This window comes from Cotesia typhae, unplaced genomic scaffold (genome assembly GCF_013202065.1).
Source record: "Cotesia typhae breed Kobodo isofemale line unplaced genomic scaffold, CoteBio_Ctyphae contig_26, whole genome shotgun sequence".
NCBI classification, from domain to species: domain Eukaryota; kingdom Metazoa; phylum Arthropoda; class Insecta; order Hymenoptera; family Braconidae; genus Cotesia; species Cotesia typhae.
The window spans coordinates 3415552-3430561 of NW_027423732.1; the positions used below are offsets into that span (position 1 = coordinate 3415552).

At 33.2% G+C, this 15010-nt stretch overlaps 2 protein-coding genes across 3 annotated transcripts in view; both read left to right on the forward strand.

Annotated features, from left to right (window-relative positions):
- Nucleotides 1-5579, forward strand: part of LOC141525304 (uncharacterized) — a 159488-nt gene extending 153909 nt beyond the window's left edge. For both annotated transcript variants that reach the window (XM_074239735.1, XM_074239736.1), the window contains 2 exons: nucleotides 5285-5296; nucleotides 5368-5579. In XM_074239735.1, coding sequence (XP_074095836.1) covers nucleotides 5285-5296; nucleotides 5368-5413 — 58 coding nt within the window. In that variant the 3' untranslated portion in view covers nucleotides 5414-5579. The remainder of the gene's footprint in view (nucleotides 1-5284; nucleotides 5297-5367) is intronic.
- Nucleotides 5580-13012: 7433 nt separating this feature from the next.
- Nucleotides 13013-14582, forward strand: LOC141525488 (uncharacterized). The gene is made up of 3 exons (XM_074240004.1): nucleotides 13013-13279; nucleotides 13519-14103; nucleotides 14278-14582. The coding sequence occupies exons 1-3, from the start codon at nucleotides 13258-13260 to the stop codon at nucleotides 14580-14582; spliced, it is 912 nt and encodes a 303-aa protein (XP_074096105.1). The 5' UTR covers nucleotides 13013-13257.
- The last annotated feature ends 428 nt before the right edge of the window (nucleotides 14583-15010 follow it).

Below are 15010 nucleotides of genomic sequence, written 5' to 3' on the forward strand. Positions count from 1 at the left end.
TTTCTTTGGTGCTGGTTTTGAACAATTTAATTTATATTTACAAAATAAATAGTCATGGCCATCAATGAACGAAGAATCGGATTTAGCAAACGAAACTAATTTACTATCACTGTCAAGCAGGATGACATCCAACCAAGAATCATAATTGTTTTTATGAAAAGTAGCTCCGTAAGGTACGCAGAACAGTGATGATTCAAGAATAAAGTCTTTCAGGTGCCTTGCAGTGTAACTATCTTCTAACAAGTTACAATTTAAATCACCAGCTATGATTATATTGTTGAAATTTGGAGCAAATCTTGAAAAAATGTCAAAGAATTCGTTAAGAAATAGCCCTTTCGGTCTTCTGTAAATGCAGGATAATAAGAGGTGAGATCCAGAGGATAAAGTGACATCGGTAATTAAATATTCTGGTTGGTTTAAATAGTCAGAAGTTGAAATATATAAAATCTTGACTTTTAAGGACTCGTGGACAAGACAGGCCACTCCACCTCCCTGGATGTAACAACCAGTATCTGCATGTTTTAAGGTTCGATCTCTTCGAACAATATTGTAGCCATTCAATGAAAATATACTGTTGTCGTGTGAGGGTTTTAACCACGTTTCAACAAGGATAATAATGTCAGGTTGAGTATCATTAATCAAATTCAAGAATTGAGCAGTATGGCCAACAAGGCTATTTATATTTAGACTAAGTACATTTAGCGATGAAGATATATTTTTAGTTGAGCTATTAGTTGAATCAGTTGACTGTTAATCTAGTTTAGTGAGATCAGAAACACATTTAATTTTAATTATTTCAGAGCCATTTTCTCTTTTAGCAAAAATTTGTCCACTTGTCACCCAGACATACTTGATCTTTTTTAACTTAGCCTTTTCTTTAGTTTGTAAAAGTAATTTATGTGTCTCTGGTAATAAAAATTCATTGACGTATATAGCAAATGTGGAATTTTGATCAACATAGTCCGAAACACAATTTTAGCCAAAAGATTTTTTGACTTGCGTTTCGAACTTATAATGAAATCACGTACTCGAGAAGACTTCAAATCAATAATGTAGGAATGATAGGTAGTCTTATGTTGTTTAGATCTATCTTTATTTACAAATTTACGAACACTCAAAACATCGCTGACCAAATGTGGTAACTCTAGAGCATTTAAAACAGCGGACGGAATTTCAGAAGGTGATAGTTTATCAGCCACTAAATCAGGAATACCTGAGATTACCAACTCAGTAGTACTTCCTAATAGAGATGAAGTAGATGAAGCTACACTGTTTTCAAGAGTAACTAGTTTGCTCAGATCAGCTAGTTTATTATGCATTATATTCATGTTAGTTTTACTGTCTTCTTTTAATTTTTTGATGTCTAAGTTTAATTTCGAAATTGAATCAGCATTTATTTTAACATTTTCCTTAACTTCCGAAAGGTCAGACACAGTAGCAGCTTGCGAATCTTTGAGGTCAGCGATTTGCGTACTAAGTTCCTCAAGTTTCTTATTTACCAACATGTTAGATGATAAAAACTGTTCCATCATAGCTGTCATCTTATCGTCAAGCGACTTTTCAGACCAATTTGAAGGTAGCTGGGCCATTGTTGGAGGTGTGATAGGTGAATGAAACACTGAGTCTGGACCAATCGATATCGGCGTATTTGGTGTGACAGGTGATTTCAATGAGGTTGATACACGAGCTGTTGATAAACGAACAAGTGAGGTAGATCCGCGAGCTTTAAATGTATGATCAAGAGGAGAAGAGCTGGCAGATTTTAAACTGGAAACTGAAGAGGTATTAGAGCTAGTAGATTTTATCGAGGCAAGTCTTGTTTTTGTTTCTAAATTTCCCAGGAGATAGTTAAATTGTTTTCTGCAACAATCAGTCAGCGGCCTGTTTTTTACATAATCTCGTGCACAACCAGGATGAAAATGCTGTTGACAAGTGTTACAAATAACAGATGATTTAACAGGTCTCTTGCATTTAATACATGTGTCAGGCACCAATGGCATAACCAGAAGATTGAAAGTAAAATTACTGTAAGGTGATCAGACAATTTAATATCAAGTTTCAAGTTATTAGTTAGAACAAGATAGATAACCAGTTATTTATAGTGTAACTTACACCTTCTCAGTACACACACTATTGGTGCTTTGTAAATTCTCAAGTCATAACAATTAAATGGTCAGAAAGAATTTGATAGAACTTTACTGACAAGTTATCACTGATAGAAGGTAAAGTAAATGGTAAATCACTAGGTAATTAGCCAGTCATGAATAGTGTCACTTAAACCTCCAGAGAGAGAGAGAGAGAGAGAGAGAGAGAGAGAGAGAGAGAGAGAGAGAGAGAGAGAGAGAGAGAGAGAGAGAGAGAGAGAGAGAGAGAGAGAGAGAGAGAGAGAGAGAGAGAGAGAGAGAGAGAGAGAGAGAGAGAGAGAGAGAGAGAGAGAGAGAGAGAGAGAGAGAGAGAGAGAGAGAGAGAGAGAGAGAGAGAGAGAGAGAGAGAGAGAGAGAGAGAGAGAGAGAGAGAGAGAGAGAGAGAGAGAGAGAGAGAGAGAGAGAGAGAGAGAGAGAGAGAGAGAGAGAGAGAGAGAGAGAGAGAGAGAGAGAGAGAGAGAGAGAGAGAGAGAGAGAGAGAGAGAGAGAGAGAGAGAGAGAGAGAGAGAGAGAGAGAGAGAGAGAGAGAGAGAGAGAGAGAGAGAGAGAGAGAGAGAGAGAGAGAGAGAGAGAGAGAGAGAGAGAGAGAGAGAGAGAGAGAGAGAGAGAGAGAGAGAGAGAGAGAGAGAGAGAGAGAGAGAGAGAGAGAGAGAGAGAGAGAGAGAGAGAGAGAGAGAGAGAGAGAGAGAGAGAGAGAGAGAGAGAGAGAGAGAGAGAGAGAGAGAGAGAGAGAGAGAGAGAGAGAGAGAGAGAGAGAGAGAGAGAGAGAGAGAGAGAGAGAGAGAGAGAGAGAGAGAGAGAGAGAGAGAGAGAGAGAGAGAGAGAGAGAGAGAGAGAGAGAGAGAGAGAGAGAGAGAGAGAGAGAGAGAGAGAGAGAGAGAGAGAGAGAGAGAGAGAGAGAGAGAGAGAGAGAGAGAGAGAGAGAGAGAGAGAGAGAGAGAGAGAGAGAGAGAGAGAGAGAGAGAGAGAGAGAGAGAGAGAGAGAGAGAGAGAGAGAGAGAGAGAGAGAGAGAGAGAGAGAGAGAGAGAGAGAGAGAGAGAGAGAGAGAGAGAGAGAGAGAGAGAGAGAGAGAGAGAGAGAGAGAGAGAGAGAGAGAGAGAGAGAGAGAGAGAGAGAGAGAGAGAGAGAGAGAGAGAGAGAGAGAGAGAGAGAGAGAGAGAGAGAGAGAGAGAGAGAGAGAGAGAGAGAGAGAGAGAGAGAGAGAGAGAGAGAGAGAGAGAGAGAGAGAGAGAGAGAGAGAGAGAGAGAGAGAGAGAGAGAGAGAGAGAGAGAGAGAGAGAGAGAGAGAGAGAGAGAGAGAGAGAGAGAGAGAGAGAGAGAGAGAGAGAGAGAGAGAGAGAGAGAGAGAGAGAGAGAGAGAGAGAGAGAGAGAGAGAGAGAGAGAGAGAGAGAGAGAGAGAGAGAGAGAGAGAGAGAGAGAGAGAGAGAGAGAGAGAGAGAGAGAGAGAGAGAGAGAGAGAGAGAGAGAGAGAGAGAGAGAGAGAGAGAGAGAGAGAGAGAGAGAGAGAGAGAGAGAGAGAGAGAGAGAGAGAGAGAGAGAGAGAGAGAGAGAGAGAGAGAGAGAGAGAGAGAGAGAGAGAGAGAGAGAGAGAGAGAGAGAGAGAGAGAGAGAGAGAGAGAGAGAGAGAGAGAGAGAGAGAGAGAGAGAGAGAGAGACACAATCGTAAAATTCGTCAAAGAACCATCTTAGGACCTCAAAATAACGAGATCTGATGAAAATTCGATTTTCGAAAAACGAGGTATAACCAATAATTTCCTGATTTTCGAACATTTTCAACTATCTTAACGGGAAGTTAAAATTGTATTTACCGTTGTTAAACATTTATTAGCAATCAATATATTAATATTTACGAATAGTTAACATACATTTATCAGATGTTGAAAAAATGTTTCTTCAAATTGAATAAATAGATAGATTGTTCCCAAGCAAATGAATTAATAGCTAGTTACGTCTTCTATCAATGTGCATTATTAAACAGTGATAGATATTATTACATACGATTTAACCACATTTTAAGGGAAAAATATTTTATACGTGATTTAACTAATTTTTCCACAATTTTACACTATAGTTTGCAGAAAATAATTATGCGATATACGCCGACACCAACCTCTCCCCCATGTAAGATTCGGTGAGTTTGGGATCGAGCCCCTCACTCCCTTCGAAATCTCACGTAGTTAATGGATGCCCACTGAGTAATGACTCCTCTTAGCTAACTGATATATCACGACTTGAATGACAGAAAGTACTGACTTTATAAGTTATTCTGGATTTTCATTGAATTTGAGCGCTGGAATTTTGTAATAATTACAGCAATTTCACGGAAATCCACAGTACTGAAAAAGATGATTATTAATTTCTTGATGTTAGTACGATAAAAATAGATTGTTACAATTTTTGGATTGATAAAACTTTTCTTCCAGACTATTTATAAAGTAAAATATTTTATAACAGACAAATATATTATAAACAATACTGAATATTTTTGTTCAATAAAAAAAATAAATACGATGAAAATAAAAGTGGCTTGGTCAGACACGAACTAGCATGATCATGCATGATTATGTTTGATTCAATTTATAACATGATGAATAAGACATGAACCAACGTATTAATCTCGATATACGGTTCTGATTACAGCTTGGATTAGACGTGAACAAACATGGCCATTCATGATCAAGCCTTCAAACAACACCATGTCTAGTTATGTTGTCAGGCATGAACAAGCATATCTATGCATGCTCAGGCCTGAATGCATTTAATTCTTCAGGTTCGATCATGTATGAACAGAGATGATTATATGTCAATAGGCATGTTCATGTCTGCACATTTTTTTCCAGGTGAAAACACCAATAAAATTCCGGGTAAATCCCGCGGTAATACCGAAAAAACTCCGCGAAGACCTCGCTCAAAAATTTGAACTTATATTGATAGTTGATAAAGTAATTAAATTGAAAGTAACAATAAAAATAGATCTTAAAATTAATACCCACATTGTATTTATCTTCAACTTTTTTGTCAGATTAGATCACCACTTAATAAAACATAGAATTTCATAATTTCATAAAATCCATCTATACATCGATGTTATATTGATAGGTAGATATATGAAATTATCTTTTTTTTTTTTTTTTACAGGTTTCAAGATAGGTAAATACGCCAAGAGTGCCTTTATACTTGCCTGAAGAGATTCATTAACGATTGAACTTTTTGCATTTTAGAGAAAGTGAAAGATATTTCATCTACCTCTCAATGATACAATTTTAAATAAAAAGAACAACAAAATTATTGCCTGGACTATACATCAGAGACGTTTGGATAAGCAAGAAAATCTCAATAGAAAATCTATCAGAATCAATGGAAATCTGTAAATTTTACAATATATTCATATTAATGCTCTACTAAATATTCATTGTGACACTATTTTGTAAACTCGAATTGGAAATAAATATGTTCATTCGTAAATATATGATACAATACATTTTTAATAAACATTACTCTTGGTTTTATACATAATTTATTTTAATTCTATCAAACGTCTGCCTTTGGAATAGTTGTGAATCTTGTTTGAGTTTTGAATAAGAAAAAACCTTCTGAGACAGTTGCGATTGCAATTCATAAGAAAAAGCAATTATTTTTTATTTAAACATTCTTGGATATTTTTTAACTTCCCGCTGAGAAAATTGAAAAAAAACAACCAAAAATATTTTTTCAAATATGGTTTCCACGGAATAACTTTTAATCGGCTTAACCGATCAATTCCTAAAACTACTAAGCTTTTGCTATAACAAAAAACTATGTTGATCGCTGCCAGACTGGTCAAAATTGATTGATTCGTCCGTGAATTACCGTTGACGGAAAAAATCAATTAAAAAGTGATTTTCGTTAATAATTCCAAAATTTTTGGTCTGATCAATTTGTGATTAAATCGAAGTTATAGGATTAAAAAAACTACGCCAAAAGCTGCCAACTGTGTAACAATTGGTTTATTCATTTCAAAGTAATTGCAGTTTGAAAATTTAAAGAAAGTTTTTTATCAAACTATTGAGTTCGAATTCCATACCTACGCTTAGGTATGAAATTAGCTGCAAGTTGCAGGAATGGTCCTTAGGGTCATCTGTTTTTCTAATTCTTAACTTTTCGCTAAGGAAATTAAAAATTGCGAAAAAAATAGGAAAGTTATTGATTTTACCTCGATTTTCGAAAATCGAGTTTTCATCAGATCTCGACGTTTTAAGATCCTAGGAAGCTATTCTGACTAATTTCACGATGACGTCAGTATGTCTGTATGTGTGTGGGAGGGTTAACAGGGAGAGGGAGGTAATCTTTCAAAGGCACCGAAAGATTATAGTCGGTAATGTCGAATTTCCACTCATTAAAATCTTCCTTTCCTTCAAAAACACAAAATACCCAGTGCTTAAGGCAGGAAAGACCAGGTCGGAATCGCGTTGGCACTATTTCAATCCAGTCCATTCTGCGTCTTATAACGTTCGCTCTTGTTTTACTGATTTTTCTGTGGAATTGTATCCGTCAAAAGGCACCGCGTTTAGGCAGCGATCTAATTCCAGGCTTTTTTTCTCCGTATCATGAAGTTCACTCAGCTCGTAGGGTTGAAAGTCTTTCCTACAATTGCTTCGATGTTTTTTCTGTAATTTCTCTACCATTCGCACTCGAAAAATGAGTGCTTGGCATCATCAGCTTTGTCCGGACAGTATTTGCACATCGGAGTATTGTGAAGTCTTAATTTATGTAGGTACTTGTTGAAAGAGCCACGGCTCGTCAGCAACTGGGTTAGAAAAAAACTCCGCGCGCGCGCGCGCGCGTGTGTGTGTGTGTGTGTGTGTGTGTGTGTGTGTGTGTAATATTTGTAGTGTAAACCTCTAATAACACTTAAATGGCTTGGCCGATTTGAACGAACTCAGGGATGTTCGAAAATTTTTCAGCAAATTTAGAATCTCAATATGGTTTAAGCCGGTTCGGACTAGTAGATTTTAAGAAATCTCAAAAAAGCAATTTTTAAAAAAATATTTGTTTTTAATAACTTTCCAAAAGATGTAACGATTAATACCGAAATTTAATGGGCTCTTATACTCAAAAAACGACATCGATTGCTGCATTTTTCATCGAAATTAGTTGATGCATTAAAAGTAACCATTAACAAAAAATTTCAAAAAAAATGTTTTTTTTTCCCATAACTTTAAAATTTATTCTCGAGTAGTTTTTAATTTGATAAAGTAACTACCAGTACTGTAGTAAAAATTTCTGTGGATCATTCAATTTTTTACACTGTAAAAAAATGTATTTTTGACGTAACTTCAAAATTTTACGTTATATCGTTTGGTAGGTGATGAATAATCCTTTTCTATTTCGTTGACTATGTCAGGTTGATCAAATTCGGATGATTTGTTCATGAAATATTTAATTTAAAAATATTTACAAGAAAATTTTACAAGAATATTTAAGTAAATTTTACAGTTCTTCATTGGATCGGATTTTTTTGTGACAATTTAAGTTGAGCACTTATAGTAGTTCACTAGCGACAAAGTGTATGTGCTATTTCTATTCTTTTTATTCGCTTTAGTGCTGCTTTTCCTATAGACTATTCCTTATTTGTTTTTATTAATCGTTATTTTTGTTTTACTCGCAAGTTATTTGATAATTTATAGAAAACTACAATTTCAGAAGCTTCATAAAATTTTTTTTTCAGTTAAAAATAGTTACTATTTTAGATTAAATAAGCTTCGTTAACTTATTTTCGAACCACGGTAAAATAAGTACTAAAATAGTCTGTGTGTCACACTTTATCAAAATCCCTTCCCAAATGTGCTATCGTAAAAACTTTTTGTATCTAGTTTTAATAATTTTCTTTGTCCTGTATAGTGTTTGGTAGTATTTTTAGAGTTAGTTATGTTCTACACATTTACTGGATTTAAATACGCGGCCATCTTATGCAAAAGAAATAAGTTTTGTTATGCTGGAACGAATTCAAACTTATAATCACAAAAGAATAGAGAAATCTTCACGAAAAATAGTTTGACTGTGAAATATCACACTTAGTACACGTTCGGCATTTGTTACAAATAAAAAAAAAAGTCTCTGCCATACAAAATGTAAGACAAAAAAACAAGTGATTGACATGTTTTTTAGGCTTAGAAAAATTACAGTGAGATTATAAAATTAAAAAAAAAAACCTCTCTTTGTTAATGTGGGTAGCGTCATTCTTATTTGGCTACGCGTAATAACTGACTCTAAAATACAAAAATTACGACATAATAACTAAAAGCTAAAGTACCTATGAAAAAATGGTAAATGCTTACAGAAATAGTTCATTTACCACAATAGTCACTGATTGAATAATAGAATAGAGCGAGGAATGTCGAAATATTTCCTTTAAGTACAACCATGTTGTTCTTCAAGTATATTGAATTATCGGTATTTTGTCTTCAATCAATCGCTGTAATGCTGTTTCATCTTCACAATATCGTAACACGAGAAGAGAGATAGAAGACATTTTGTGTAGTCATTTACAGGATATCATGCCAGTATATTATTAAAATCTCAATATGTATAACTGATTACGATTATTGAAATAAGATTTCTTCTTTATTTCGTACTTTTAATCAAATAATCTAGTTAATGTTCTTTATGAAATAAAATATGAAAATTGATTATCAAAATTTAATGATAAACTTTTAGAGCTCAACAGTTACTGTAAGGTCTTTTCAGATAATCACAAATTAAGATGAATTATAAACTCTCAAGGAATTCAAAAGTTATCGCTTCCAGTGCAATTTTTGGAAATTGTATTTATATCAATTGCTATTAAAAGAAGAGTAAAATTAGTCTTACTGAAAAGACAAGATATTCCATTGATAGTACAATCTTTTTTTAATGTTATTTATTCAAATTAATGTGTTGTAGTTACTGTTGAGAGACATAATTGCGACCGCGACGATTTTATAATCGATGAAAAAATAACGAAGAAACAATTTATTGCTCTGTCTGACGTAAATTTTACATAATATATGATTTAAAAATTTTTGTCACTTCATTTCTGTTCTTATCTTCGCATTAGCTCCCTTGTAGAAATTTGTTGAGACTCTACTCACTAAGTATGGGAACTCCCCTAAAGGCAAGTCAACTTTAATAACAAGTTCGACTTCCGACACGACGAGGCCTAACTAAGCTTGTTCGGGTCTTTTACCATCCAACATTGCGCTGATGCTGTTTATGGCTCTTCATAACGCTTCATAAATCAGTCCCCTTTCATCGCAACTGACAAACTTTAAGGATATGTTATTGACTTATTATTTTTAATTTGTGTTAACATATCCGTTATATATCAATAAATTAAAAAAAAAAAAAAAAAAAAAATTGCGAGTTGCAGATTTTTTATTAACCTTTGAATGCGTCGTTCGATTTTCTTTTTTAAAAAAGCATTCGACGCAGTTTTTAAAGCACAAACAGAAAATGCATAGGTTTATATTGATTAGTTGATAAAAATTCAATTTTTTTTTGGTTTTACATTTAATTTTTTCGGAATGGTTCAATGGATTAACTGTAAAATTCAATCAAATCGAAGTTTTGATAAACCCTTTCTAATGACTTGTCGTAGAATTCAATTAGTTGAATCGTTTTTAAGAAACCGTACGACAAAAATGTATTCACACACACACACACACACACACACACACACACACACACACACACACACACAAGTTCGGAAGGTTAAAAGTTCGGAAATGAGTCTTCTATTGACAGATTTTAGTCCCGAAAAAATAGGAACAATTAAAAGATCGGGTGTACGGTCGCGTTGATATCATATACGTCAACCAGAAAAACATAGTTCTGAGACAAATGCATTCATAGTTTTTTTAATTAAAAAAAAAAAAAAAATGAATTGTACCTAAAGTCAATCCGCAATGTCGACACCATACAAAGTCTCCTCAGCTTTTTTAAAAAATTGACTATCTTCCACCCAAAAATCCATATAATCATTGTAAAATATAGTTACAGCGGTCCGATTACTTGAATATTTTAACACAATATTTGTCGATATATTTATTCATTAATTTATTTATTAGTAATATATGGCAAGGCACAAGCCAAATGACTAGGTATTTTAATGCAATATCATTTGTAATGACTGTATAAAATAAAAATAGTATAACATAAAAATAATACAAAGATTCAATCTAAATTTTTACAAATTATAATATCGTAGATTGGTATAGATATATGATTTAAAATTAATTTCAGATTTAGATATACAATTTTAAATATAATTATTAATTTTACAATTTTTCGAAGTCAGTAGAAAATAGATAATCATACATTTTCTTTTTTAAATATTTCCAAAATGGTTGCACCTACTATATCAGCTGGTAACGTTTTGTCATAGACGTATTCCCAAAATCAAAAATGAATGCTCGCGATGTAAAGTAGAAAAGCTAGGAATCAAGAAATTTACATCATTGTTTTTACTCGCTTACCTATCTGAGCGCCTAGCATCGTCTTCTATGAATAATTTCCTTAAATAAATAGGTTTTTTAGTATCTAACAACTTATAGAAATATGTAGCCAGGGAATATATTCCTCTAGATTTGACGGAAAGCCATTTCATTTTGTATCTGTAAGAGTTTATATGTTCATCTCATTTCATTCATCTCAATAAACCTTATTGCACAATTTACTATGTGATGCAATTTTAAATCATTATGAGCATTTGAATCAATTAGCACGACCGAACGATAATCAATGAAGGGAAGAATAGTAACCGAAACCAATAATTTTCTAATAGGTGAATAGTATATTACACTACAAGGGCAGAAAGTTTGAGATTCCTGCACTGCGCGCCATGATGTCAGAGGCGAAGCCGCGGGCATCATGGCACACAGTTCAGGGCTCTTAAACTTTTTACCCGTGTAGAGTATACTATTTTTCTTTATTTTCGGCCGAAATTACGCTGATTTACAAATTAATTAACGTTACAATTAAATGTTACTAGTATGTTGTCGATGCCCGCCCGACATTTGCGGCACAAGCGAAGCGAGCTGCTTTTTCGCGGCCTCGTACATCAATTCAGTGCACAAATAGTTTCTTTCAGCGCACTGGAGCAGTGCGCATGCACGTTCCTACCAAAGCATAAATGTCGGGCTTTCTGCCGCCCAACAGCAGCATCAAGTGCGTACTTTCGACCGTGGATAAAGAAAAATTTTTTTCCCACCTTTAAGCTATATAGCGCAGAATTTATTTTTTTTTATAGTATGAGAAGTATGCGTTTTCCAAGATAGATCATTATTTAAATATAAACCAAGGCATTTGGTAGAATTAGTGTAAGGTAGTTTTACATTATCAATAATAATGAATGGAAGAGTAGCCCAGTCAATTAATTTAAGTTTACCATTAGTTTCAAGAATCATCGCTTTAGTTTTACTATTACTTACCACTAGGCCATGTTCACAAGCCTAATAAGAGAAAGCCTGTGGATCAATAGTAACTCGAGTTATGGCATCAATTAAATTAATAGGCATAAAATGATAACAGATATATGTCATCTGCAAATAGACCGTATTTACAATAAGTTATCTTTTTCATTACAAGATTTACTAGTATTAACAATAAATAAAAATAAATAAATAAATAAATAAATAAATATATATATATATATATATATATATTAGGGTGGGTCAAAAAAATCGAATAATTTATTTTTGACTTTATACTCTGAAAAATAGGTTCGTAGACACCTAAAAAGAATTCTCTCCAAGTATAAGCTCTTAATTATAACGGGAAGGTCCTCCGCTTTGCGGGTTTCTATTTTTTTCGAATAATCAGATAAAAAAATTTATATCTCGCTTCCATCTGCTTGGAAAAATATTCCGTGGCATAGATTTTGTGAGAAATTGAATGCTTTACAAAAAAGGTCTCTTATGACTTTTTCAAAAACTCAACCGATTAAAAGATATTCATAGTTGAAGTTTGGCTATTTTAAGGAAAATATTCGTTTTTATTATGAATTTTATAAGTCGATGAAAAAAATTATTTCGGATTGCGGAACTCATGATTTTGTAGGAAATTTACTGCTCTACAAAAATGGTCTCTTATGATTTTTTGATTAAGTGAAGCCGTTACGAGATATTCATCGTCAAACATTAACGAATATCAATATTTCCAGTTTTTGATCAATAATTCGATAAATTTTAATTTAAACTATGAGTTTCAGGAAAATTTACATAAATTTAAATTTCTATCATAAAAGTCACTCCTACAGGAGTTATTTGTTCAAAATTCATTCACTAAGAAGTTTTTGTTCTAATGATATTTTTTGTAAGCTTTATTTGTAATAATTTAAAATGTCAATTGCATTGGCATTTCATATTATTACGGTTGTTTAGTATGTATTTTCAAATTTTATTCTACCAATTATACATAAATTTTTTTGTGAGAGAGGCTTTTTGTTCTGAATTACATTACTTCTTCTGTTGGTACTCTAACGCTAGCGCCACCTATGTTGTTTTTCTTAACTATCTTCGTTGTCTACTTTTTATCAGTACATTTTCAGTGCTCCAAAAACTCATCATTTCGTATACATGATAATAACAATTTTTCGAAATAAGTCATTTTTCATTATATAAATTCATTTATTATCAATAATTCTACAATGAATAAAGAAATACGTTTAATCGGTATACCTGTGCAAAAACTCACTGACCGTAAGTTACCAAAAGTGAAAGAGGTTATGAGAGTGTTTTTCTATCAACTTAAAGTTTTAAAGTTTTCAATCAAACAAAGTGCAAAAATTCAGCTGACAAGGTTATTGAATTGTGGAAAATAAATCAGATCCCTACGAGTGAAGCTCCTAATGTAGTCAAAAAATTCTCCGTTTTCATAGTGAGTGGTTGAAATTACAAAAAGATTTTAATAAGAAAAGTGATAAGGTAAAGGAAAAGGAGTTTCAGACTGATCTTGAACAATTATTCGACATTGTAAGTAAAAATTTCCTAAAAGGGGTGGATGATAACATTAGGAAGTTGTATTTGGATCAAAAATTCTGTACACACAAAGAGATTCTTTCGAATATTGTACCTGCGTCAAACTCAACTACAGATATGATGGAAATCGATGAAAGCAGTAAGTATCTGAGATAAATAATTGTTATAAATTCAGGTAGGAGTGTAAAACTTCCTTTATATTTATTATAAACAATGAGAATATCATTTTTCTACTTTACTTGCATTATAAATATCAGTATTCCTACGTATGACATTTGACTCGACGGTTTCTGGTACTCATGTTTAATTGCTTCTCATCATAATGAATAAGTGTTGGAAATTTTGTCTGTTTAATTTAAAAATGAACTCTTATTACAGACTTGAATCAGCCGTCTACCAGTCATGGGATTGTTTTAAGTGGAAAATCAGAATCATTCTCGACGCATACATTAAGTGGAACTACAAATTCTGGATCTGATTTGGAGTATGAACCCCCAATTCCGACAAAACGAGCAAAAATAAATGTCTTAACTCCTGAAGTCGTTTCTGCACTTGACAGAGCTAATGTCAGCAGTAGAAACGCGATGTTCATTATTGCTCCGGTTTTATCAGCTGTTGGTATAAAAATTGAAGATACAACGCTCAGCTATAGGTCCATCCAACGAGCTCGTATGGTTCAAAGAAAAGACATTGCTCAAGGATTAAAAGACAATTTTAAAACACACGATAAATACGTAGTGCATTGGGATGGTAAAATGCTAAATGATCTAATTGAATCCAAATCTGTGGAACGACTACCGGTTCTTTTAACTGCGTATGGTACTGAACAATTACTTGGAGTTCCAATAATGAATTCTGGGACGGCAGTTAATCAAACATCCGCCATTTTATCAACATTGAGTGAATGGGGTATTATTAAGTATGTCAAGGCGATGTGTTTTGACACTACGGCTGTTAATACAGGTAATCAATCAATTACAAAAATATTTTATTGTTGTCATTCTAGTTTAATTTCTATTTCTTACTGAATTTTACTATCAAAATGTATTAATCGTTTACTCGTTTGGATTTGAAATATAACCATTGATTTTTCTTAAATACTAAATTTAACGATAGTCATTTATTATTGTTCTACAGGAATTCACAACGGTACATGTAAGGAAATTGAAAAGATTTTGGGAAGAGAGTTGATCTGGTTATCATGTCGTCATCACATTTTTGAGATCGTATTAAGGGGCGCATTTGAAGTATTTTGGCCTGTGTCATCTGGGCCAAATGTACAGATGTTTGGAAGGTTTAAAAAATTTTGGGATGATATAGATATAACTAATTATAAATCTGGTGTTGAAGATGCTGTTGTTGCTGATATCATTTCGAATAAAAAGATGAAATCTCTAGTTTTATTACGAAATCTTTACAGGTATGATTTAACTGTGATTTAAATTATAAAAATTTCGTTATTTTTGACAAATTTTTTATTTTTGATAGTTACTACAACCCCGAGATGATTATAAAGAATTATTGAATTATCATTGATTTTCCTTGAGAAATGCCTCAAGAAAAGATTTCTTTCAAACGTCCTGGTGCTGTTCATCATGCTAGATGGATGGCTAAGGCCATTTATAGTTTGAAAATGTATCTATTCAGAGATGAATTCAAACTCTCTCAGAAAGAATTGCATGGTCTTCGTCATTTCTGTATTTTTATAGTCACATTGTATTTAAAAGCTTGGTTTTCATCAACTTCTGCAACAACTGCTGCTTATCATGACTTGCAGTTTATGAAAAATTTATTGGAGTACAAACATATCAATCCTTTGATTTCTTCAGCTACGTGTGAAAAAATGATTTCGCACTTATGGTATTTGAGC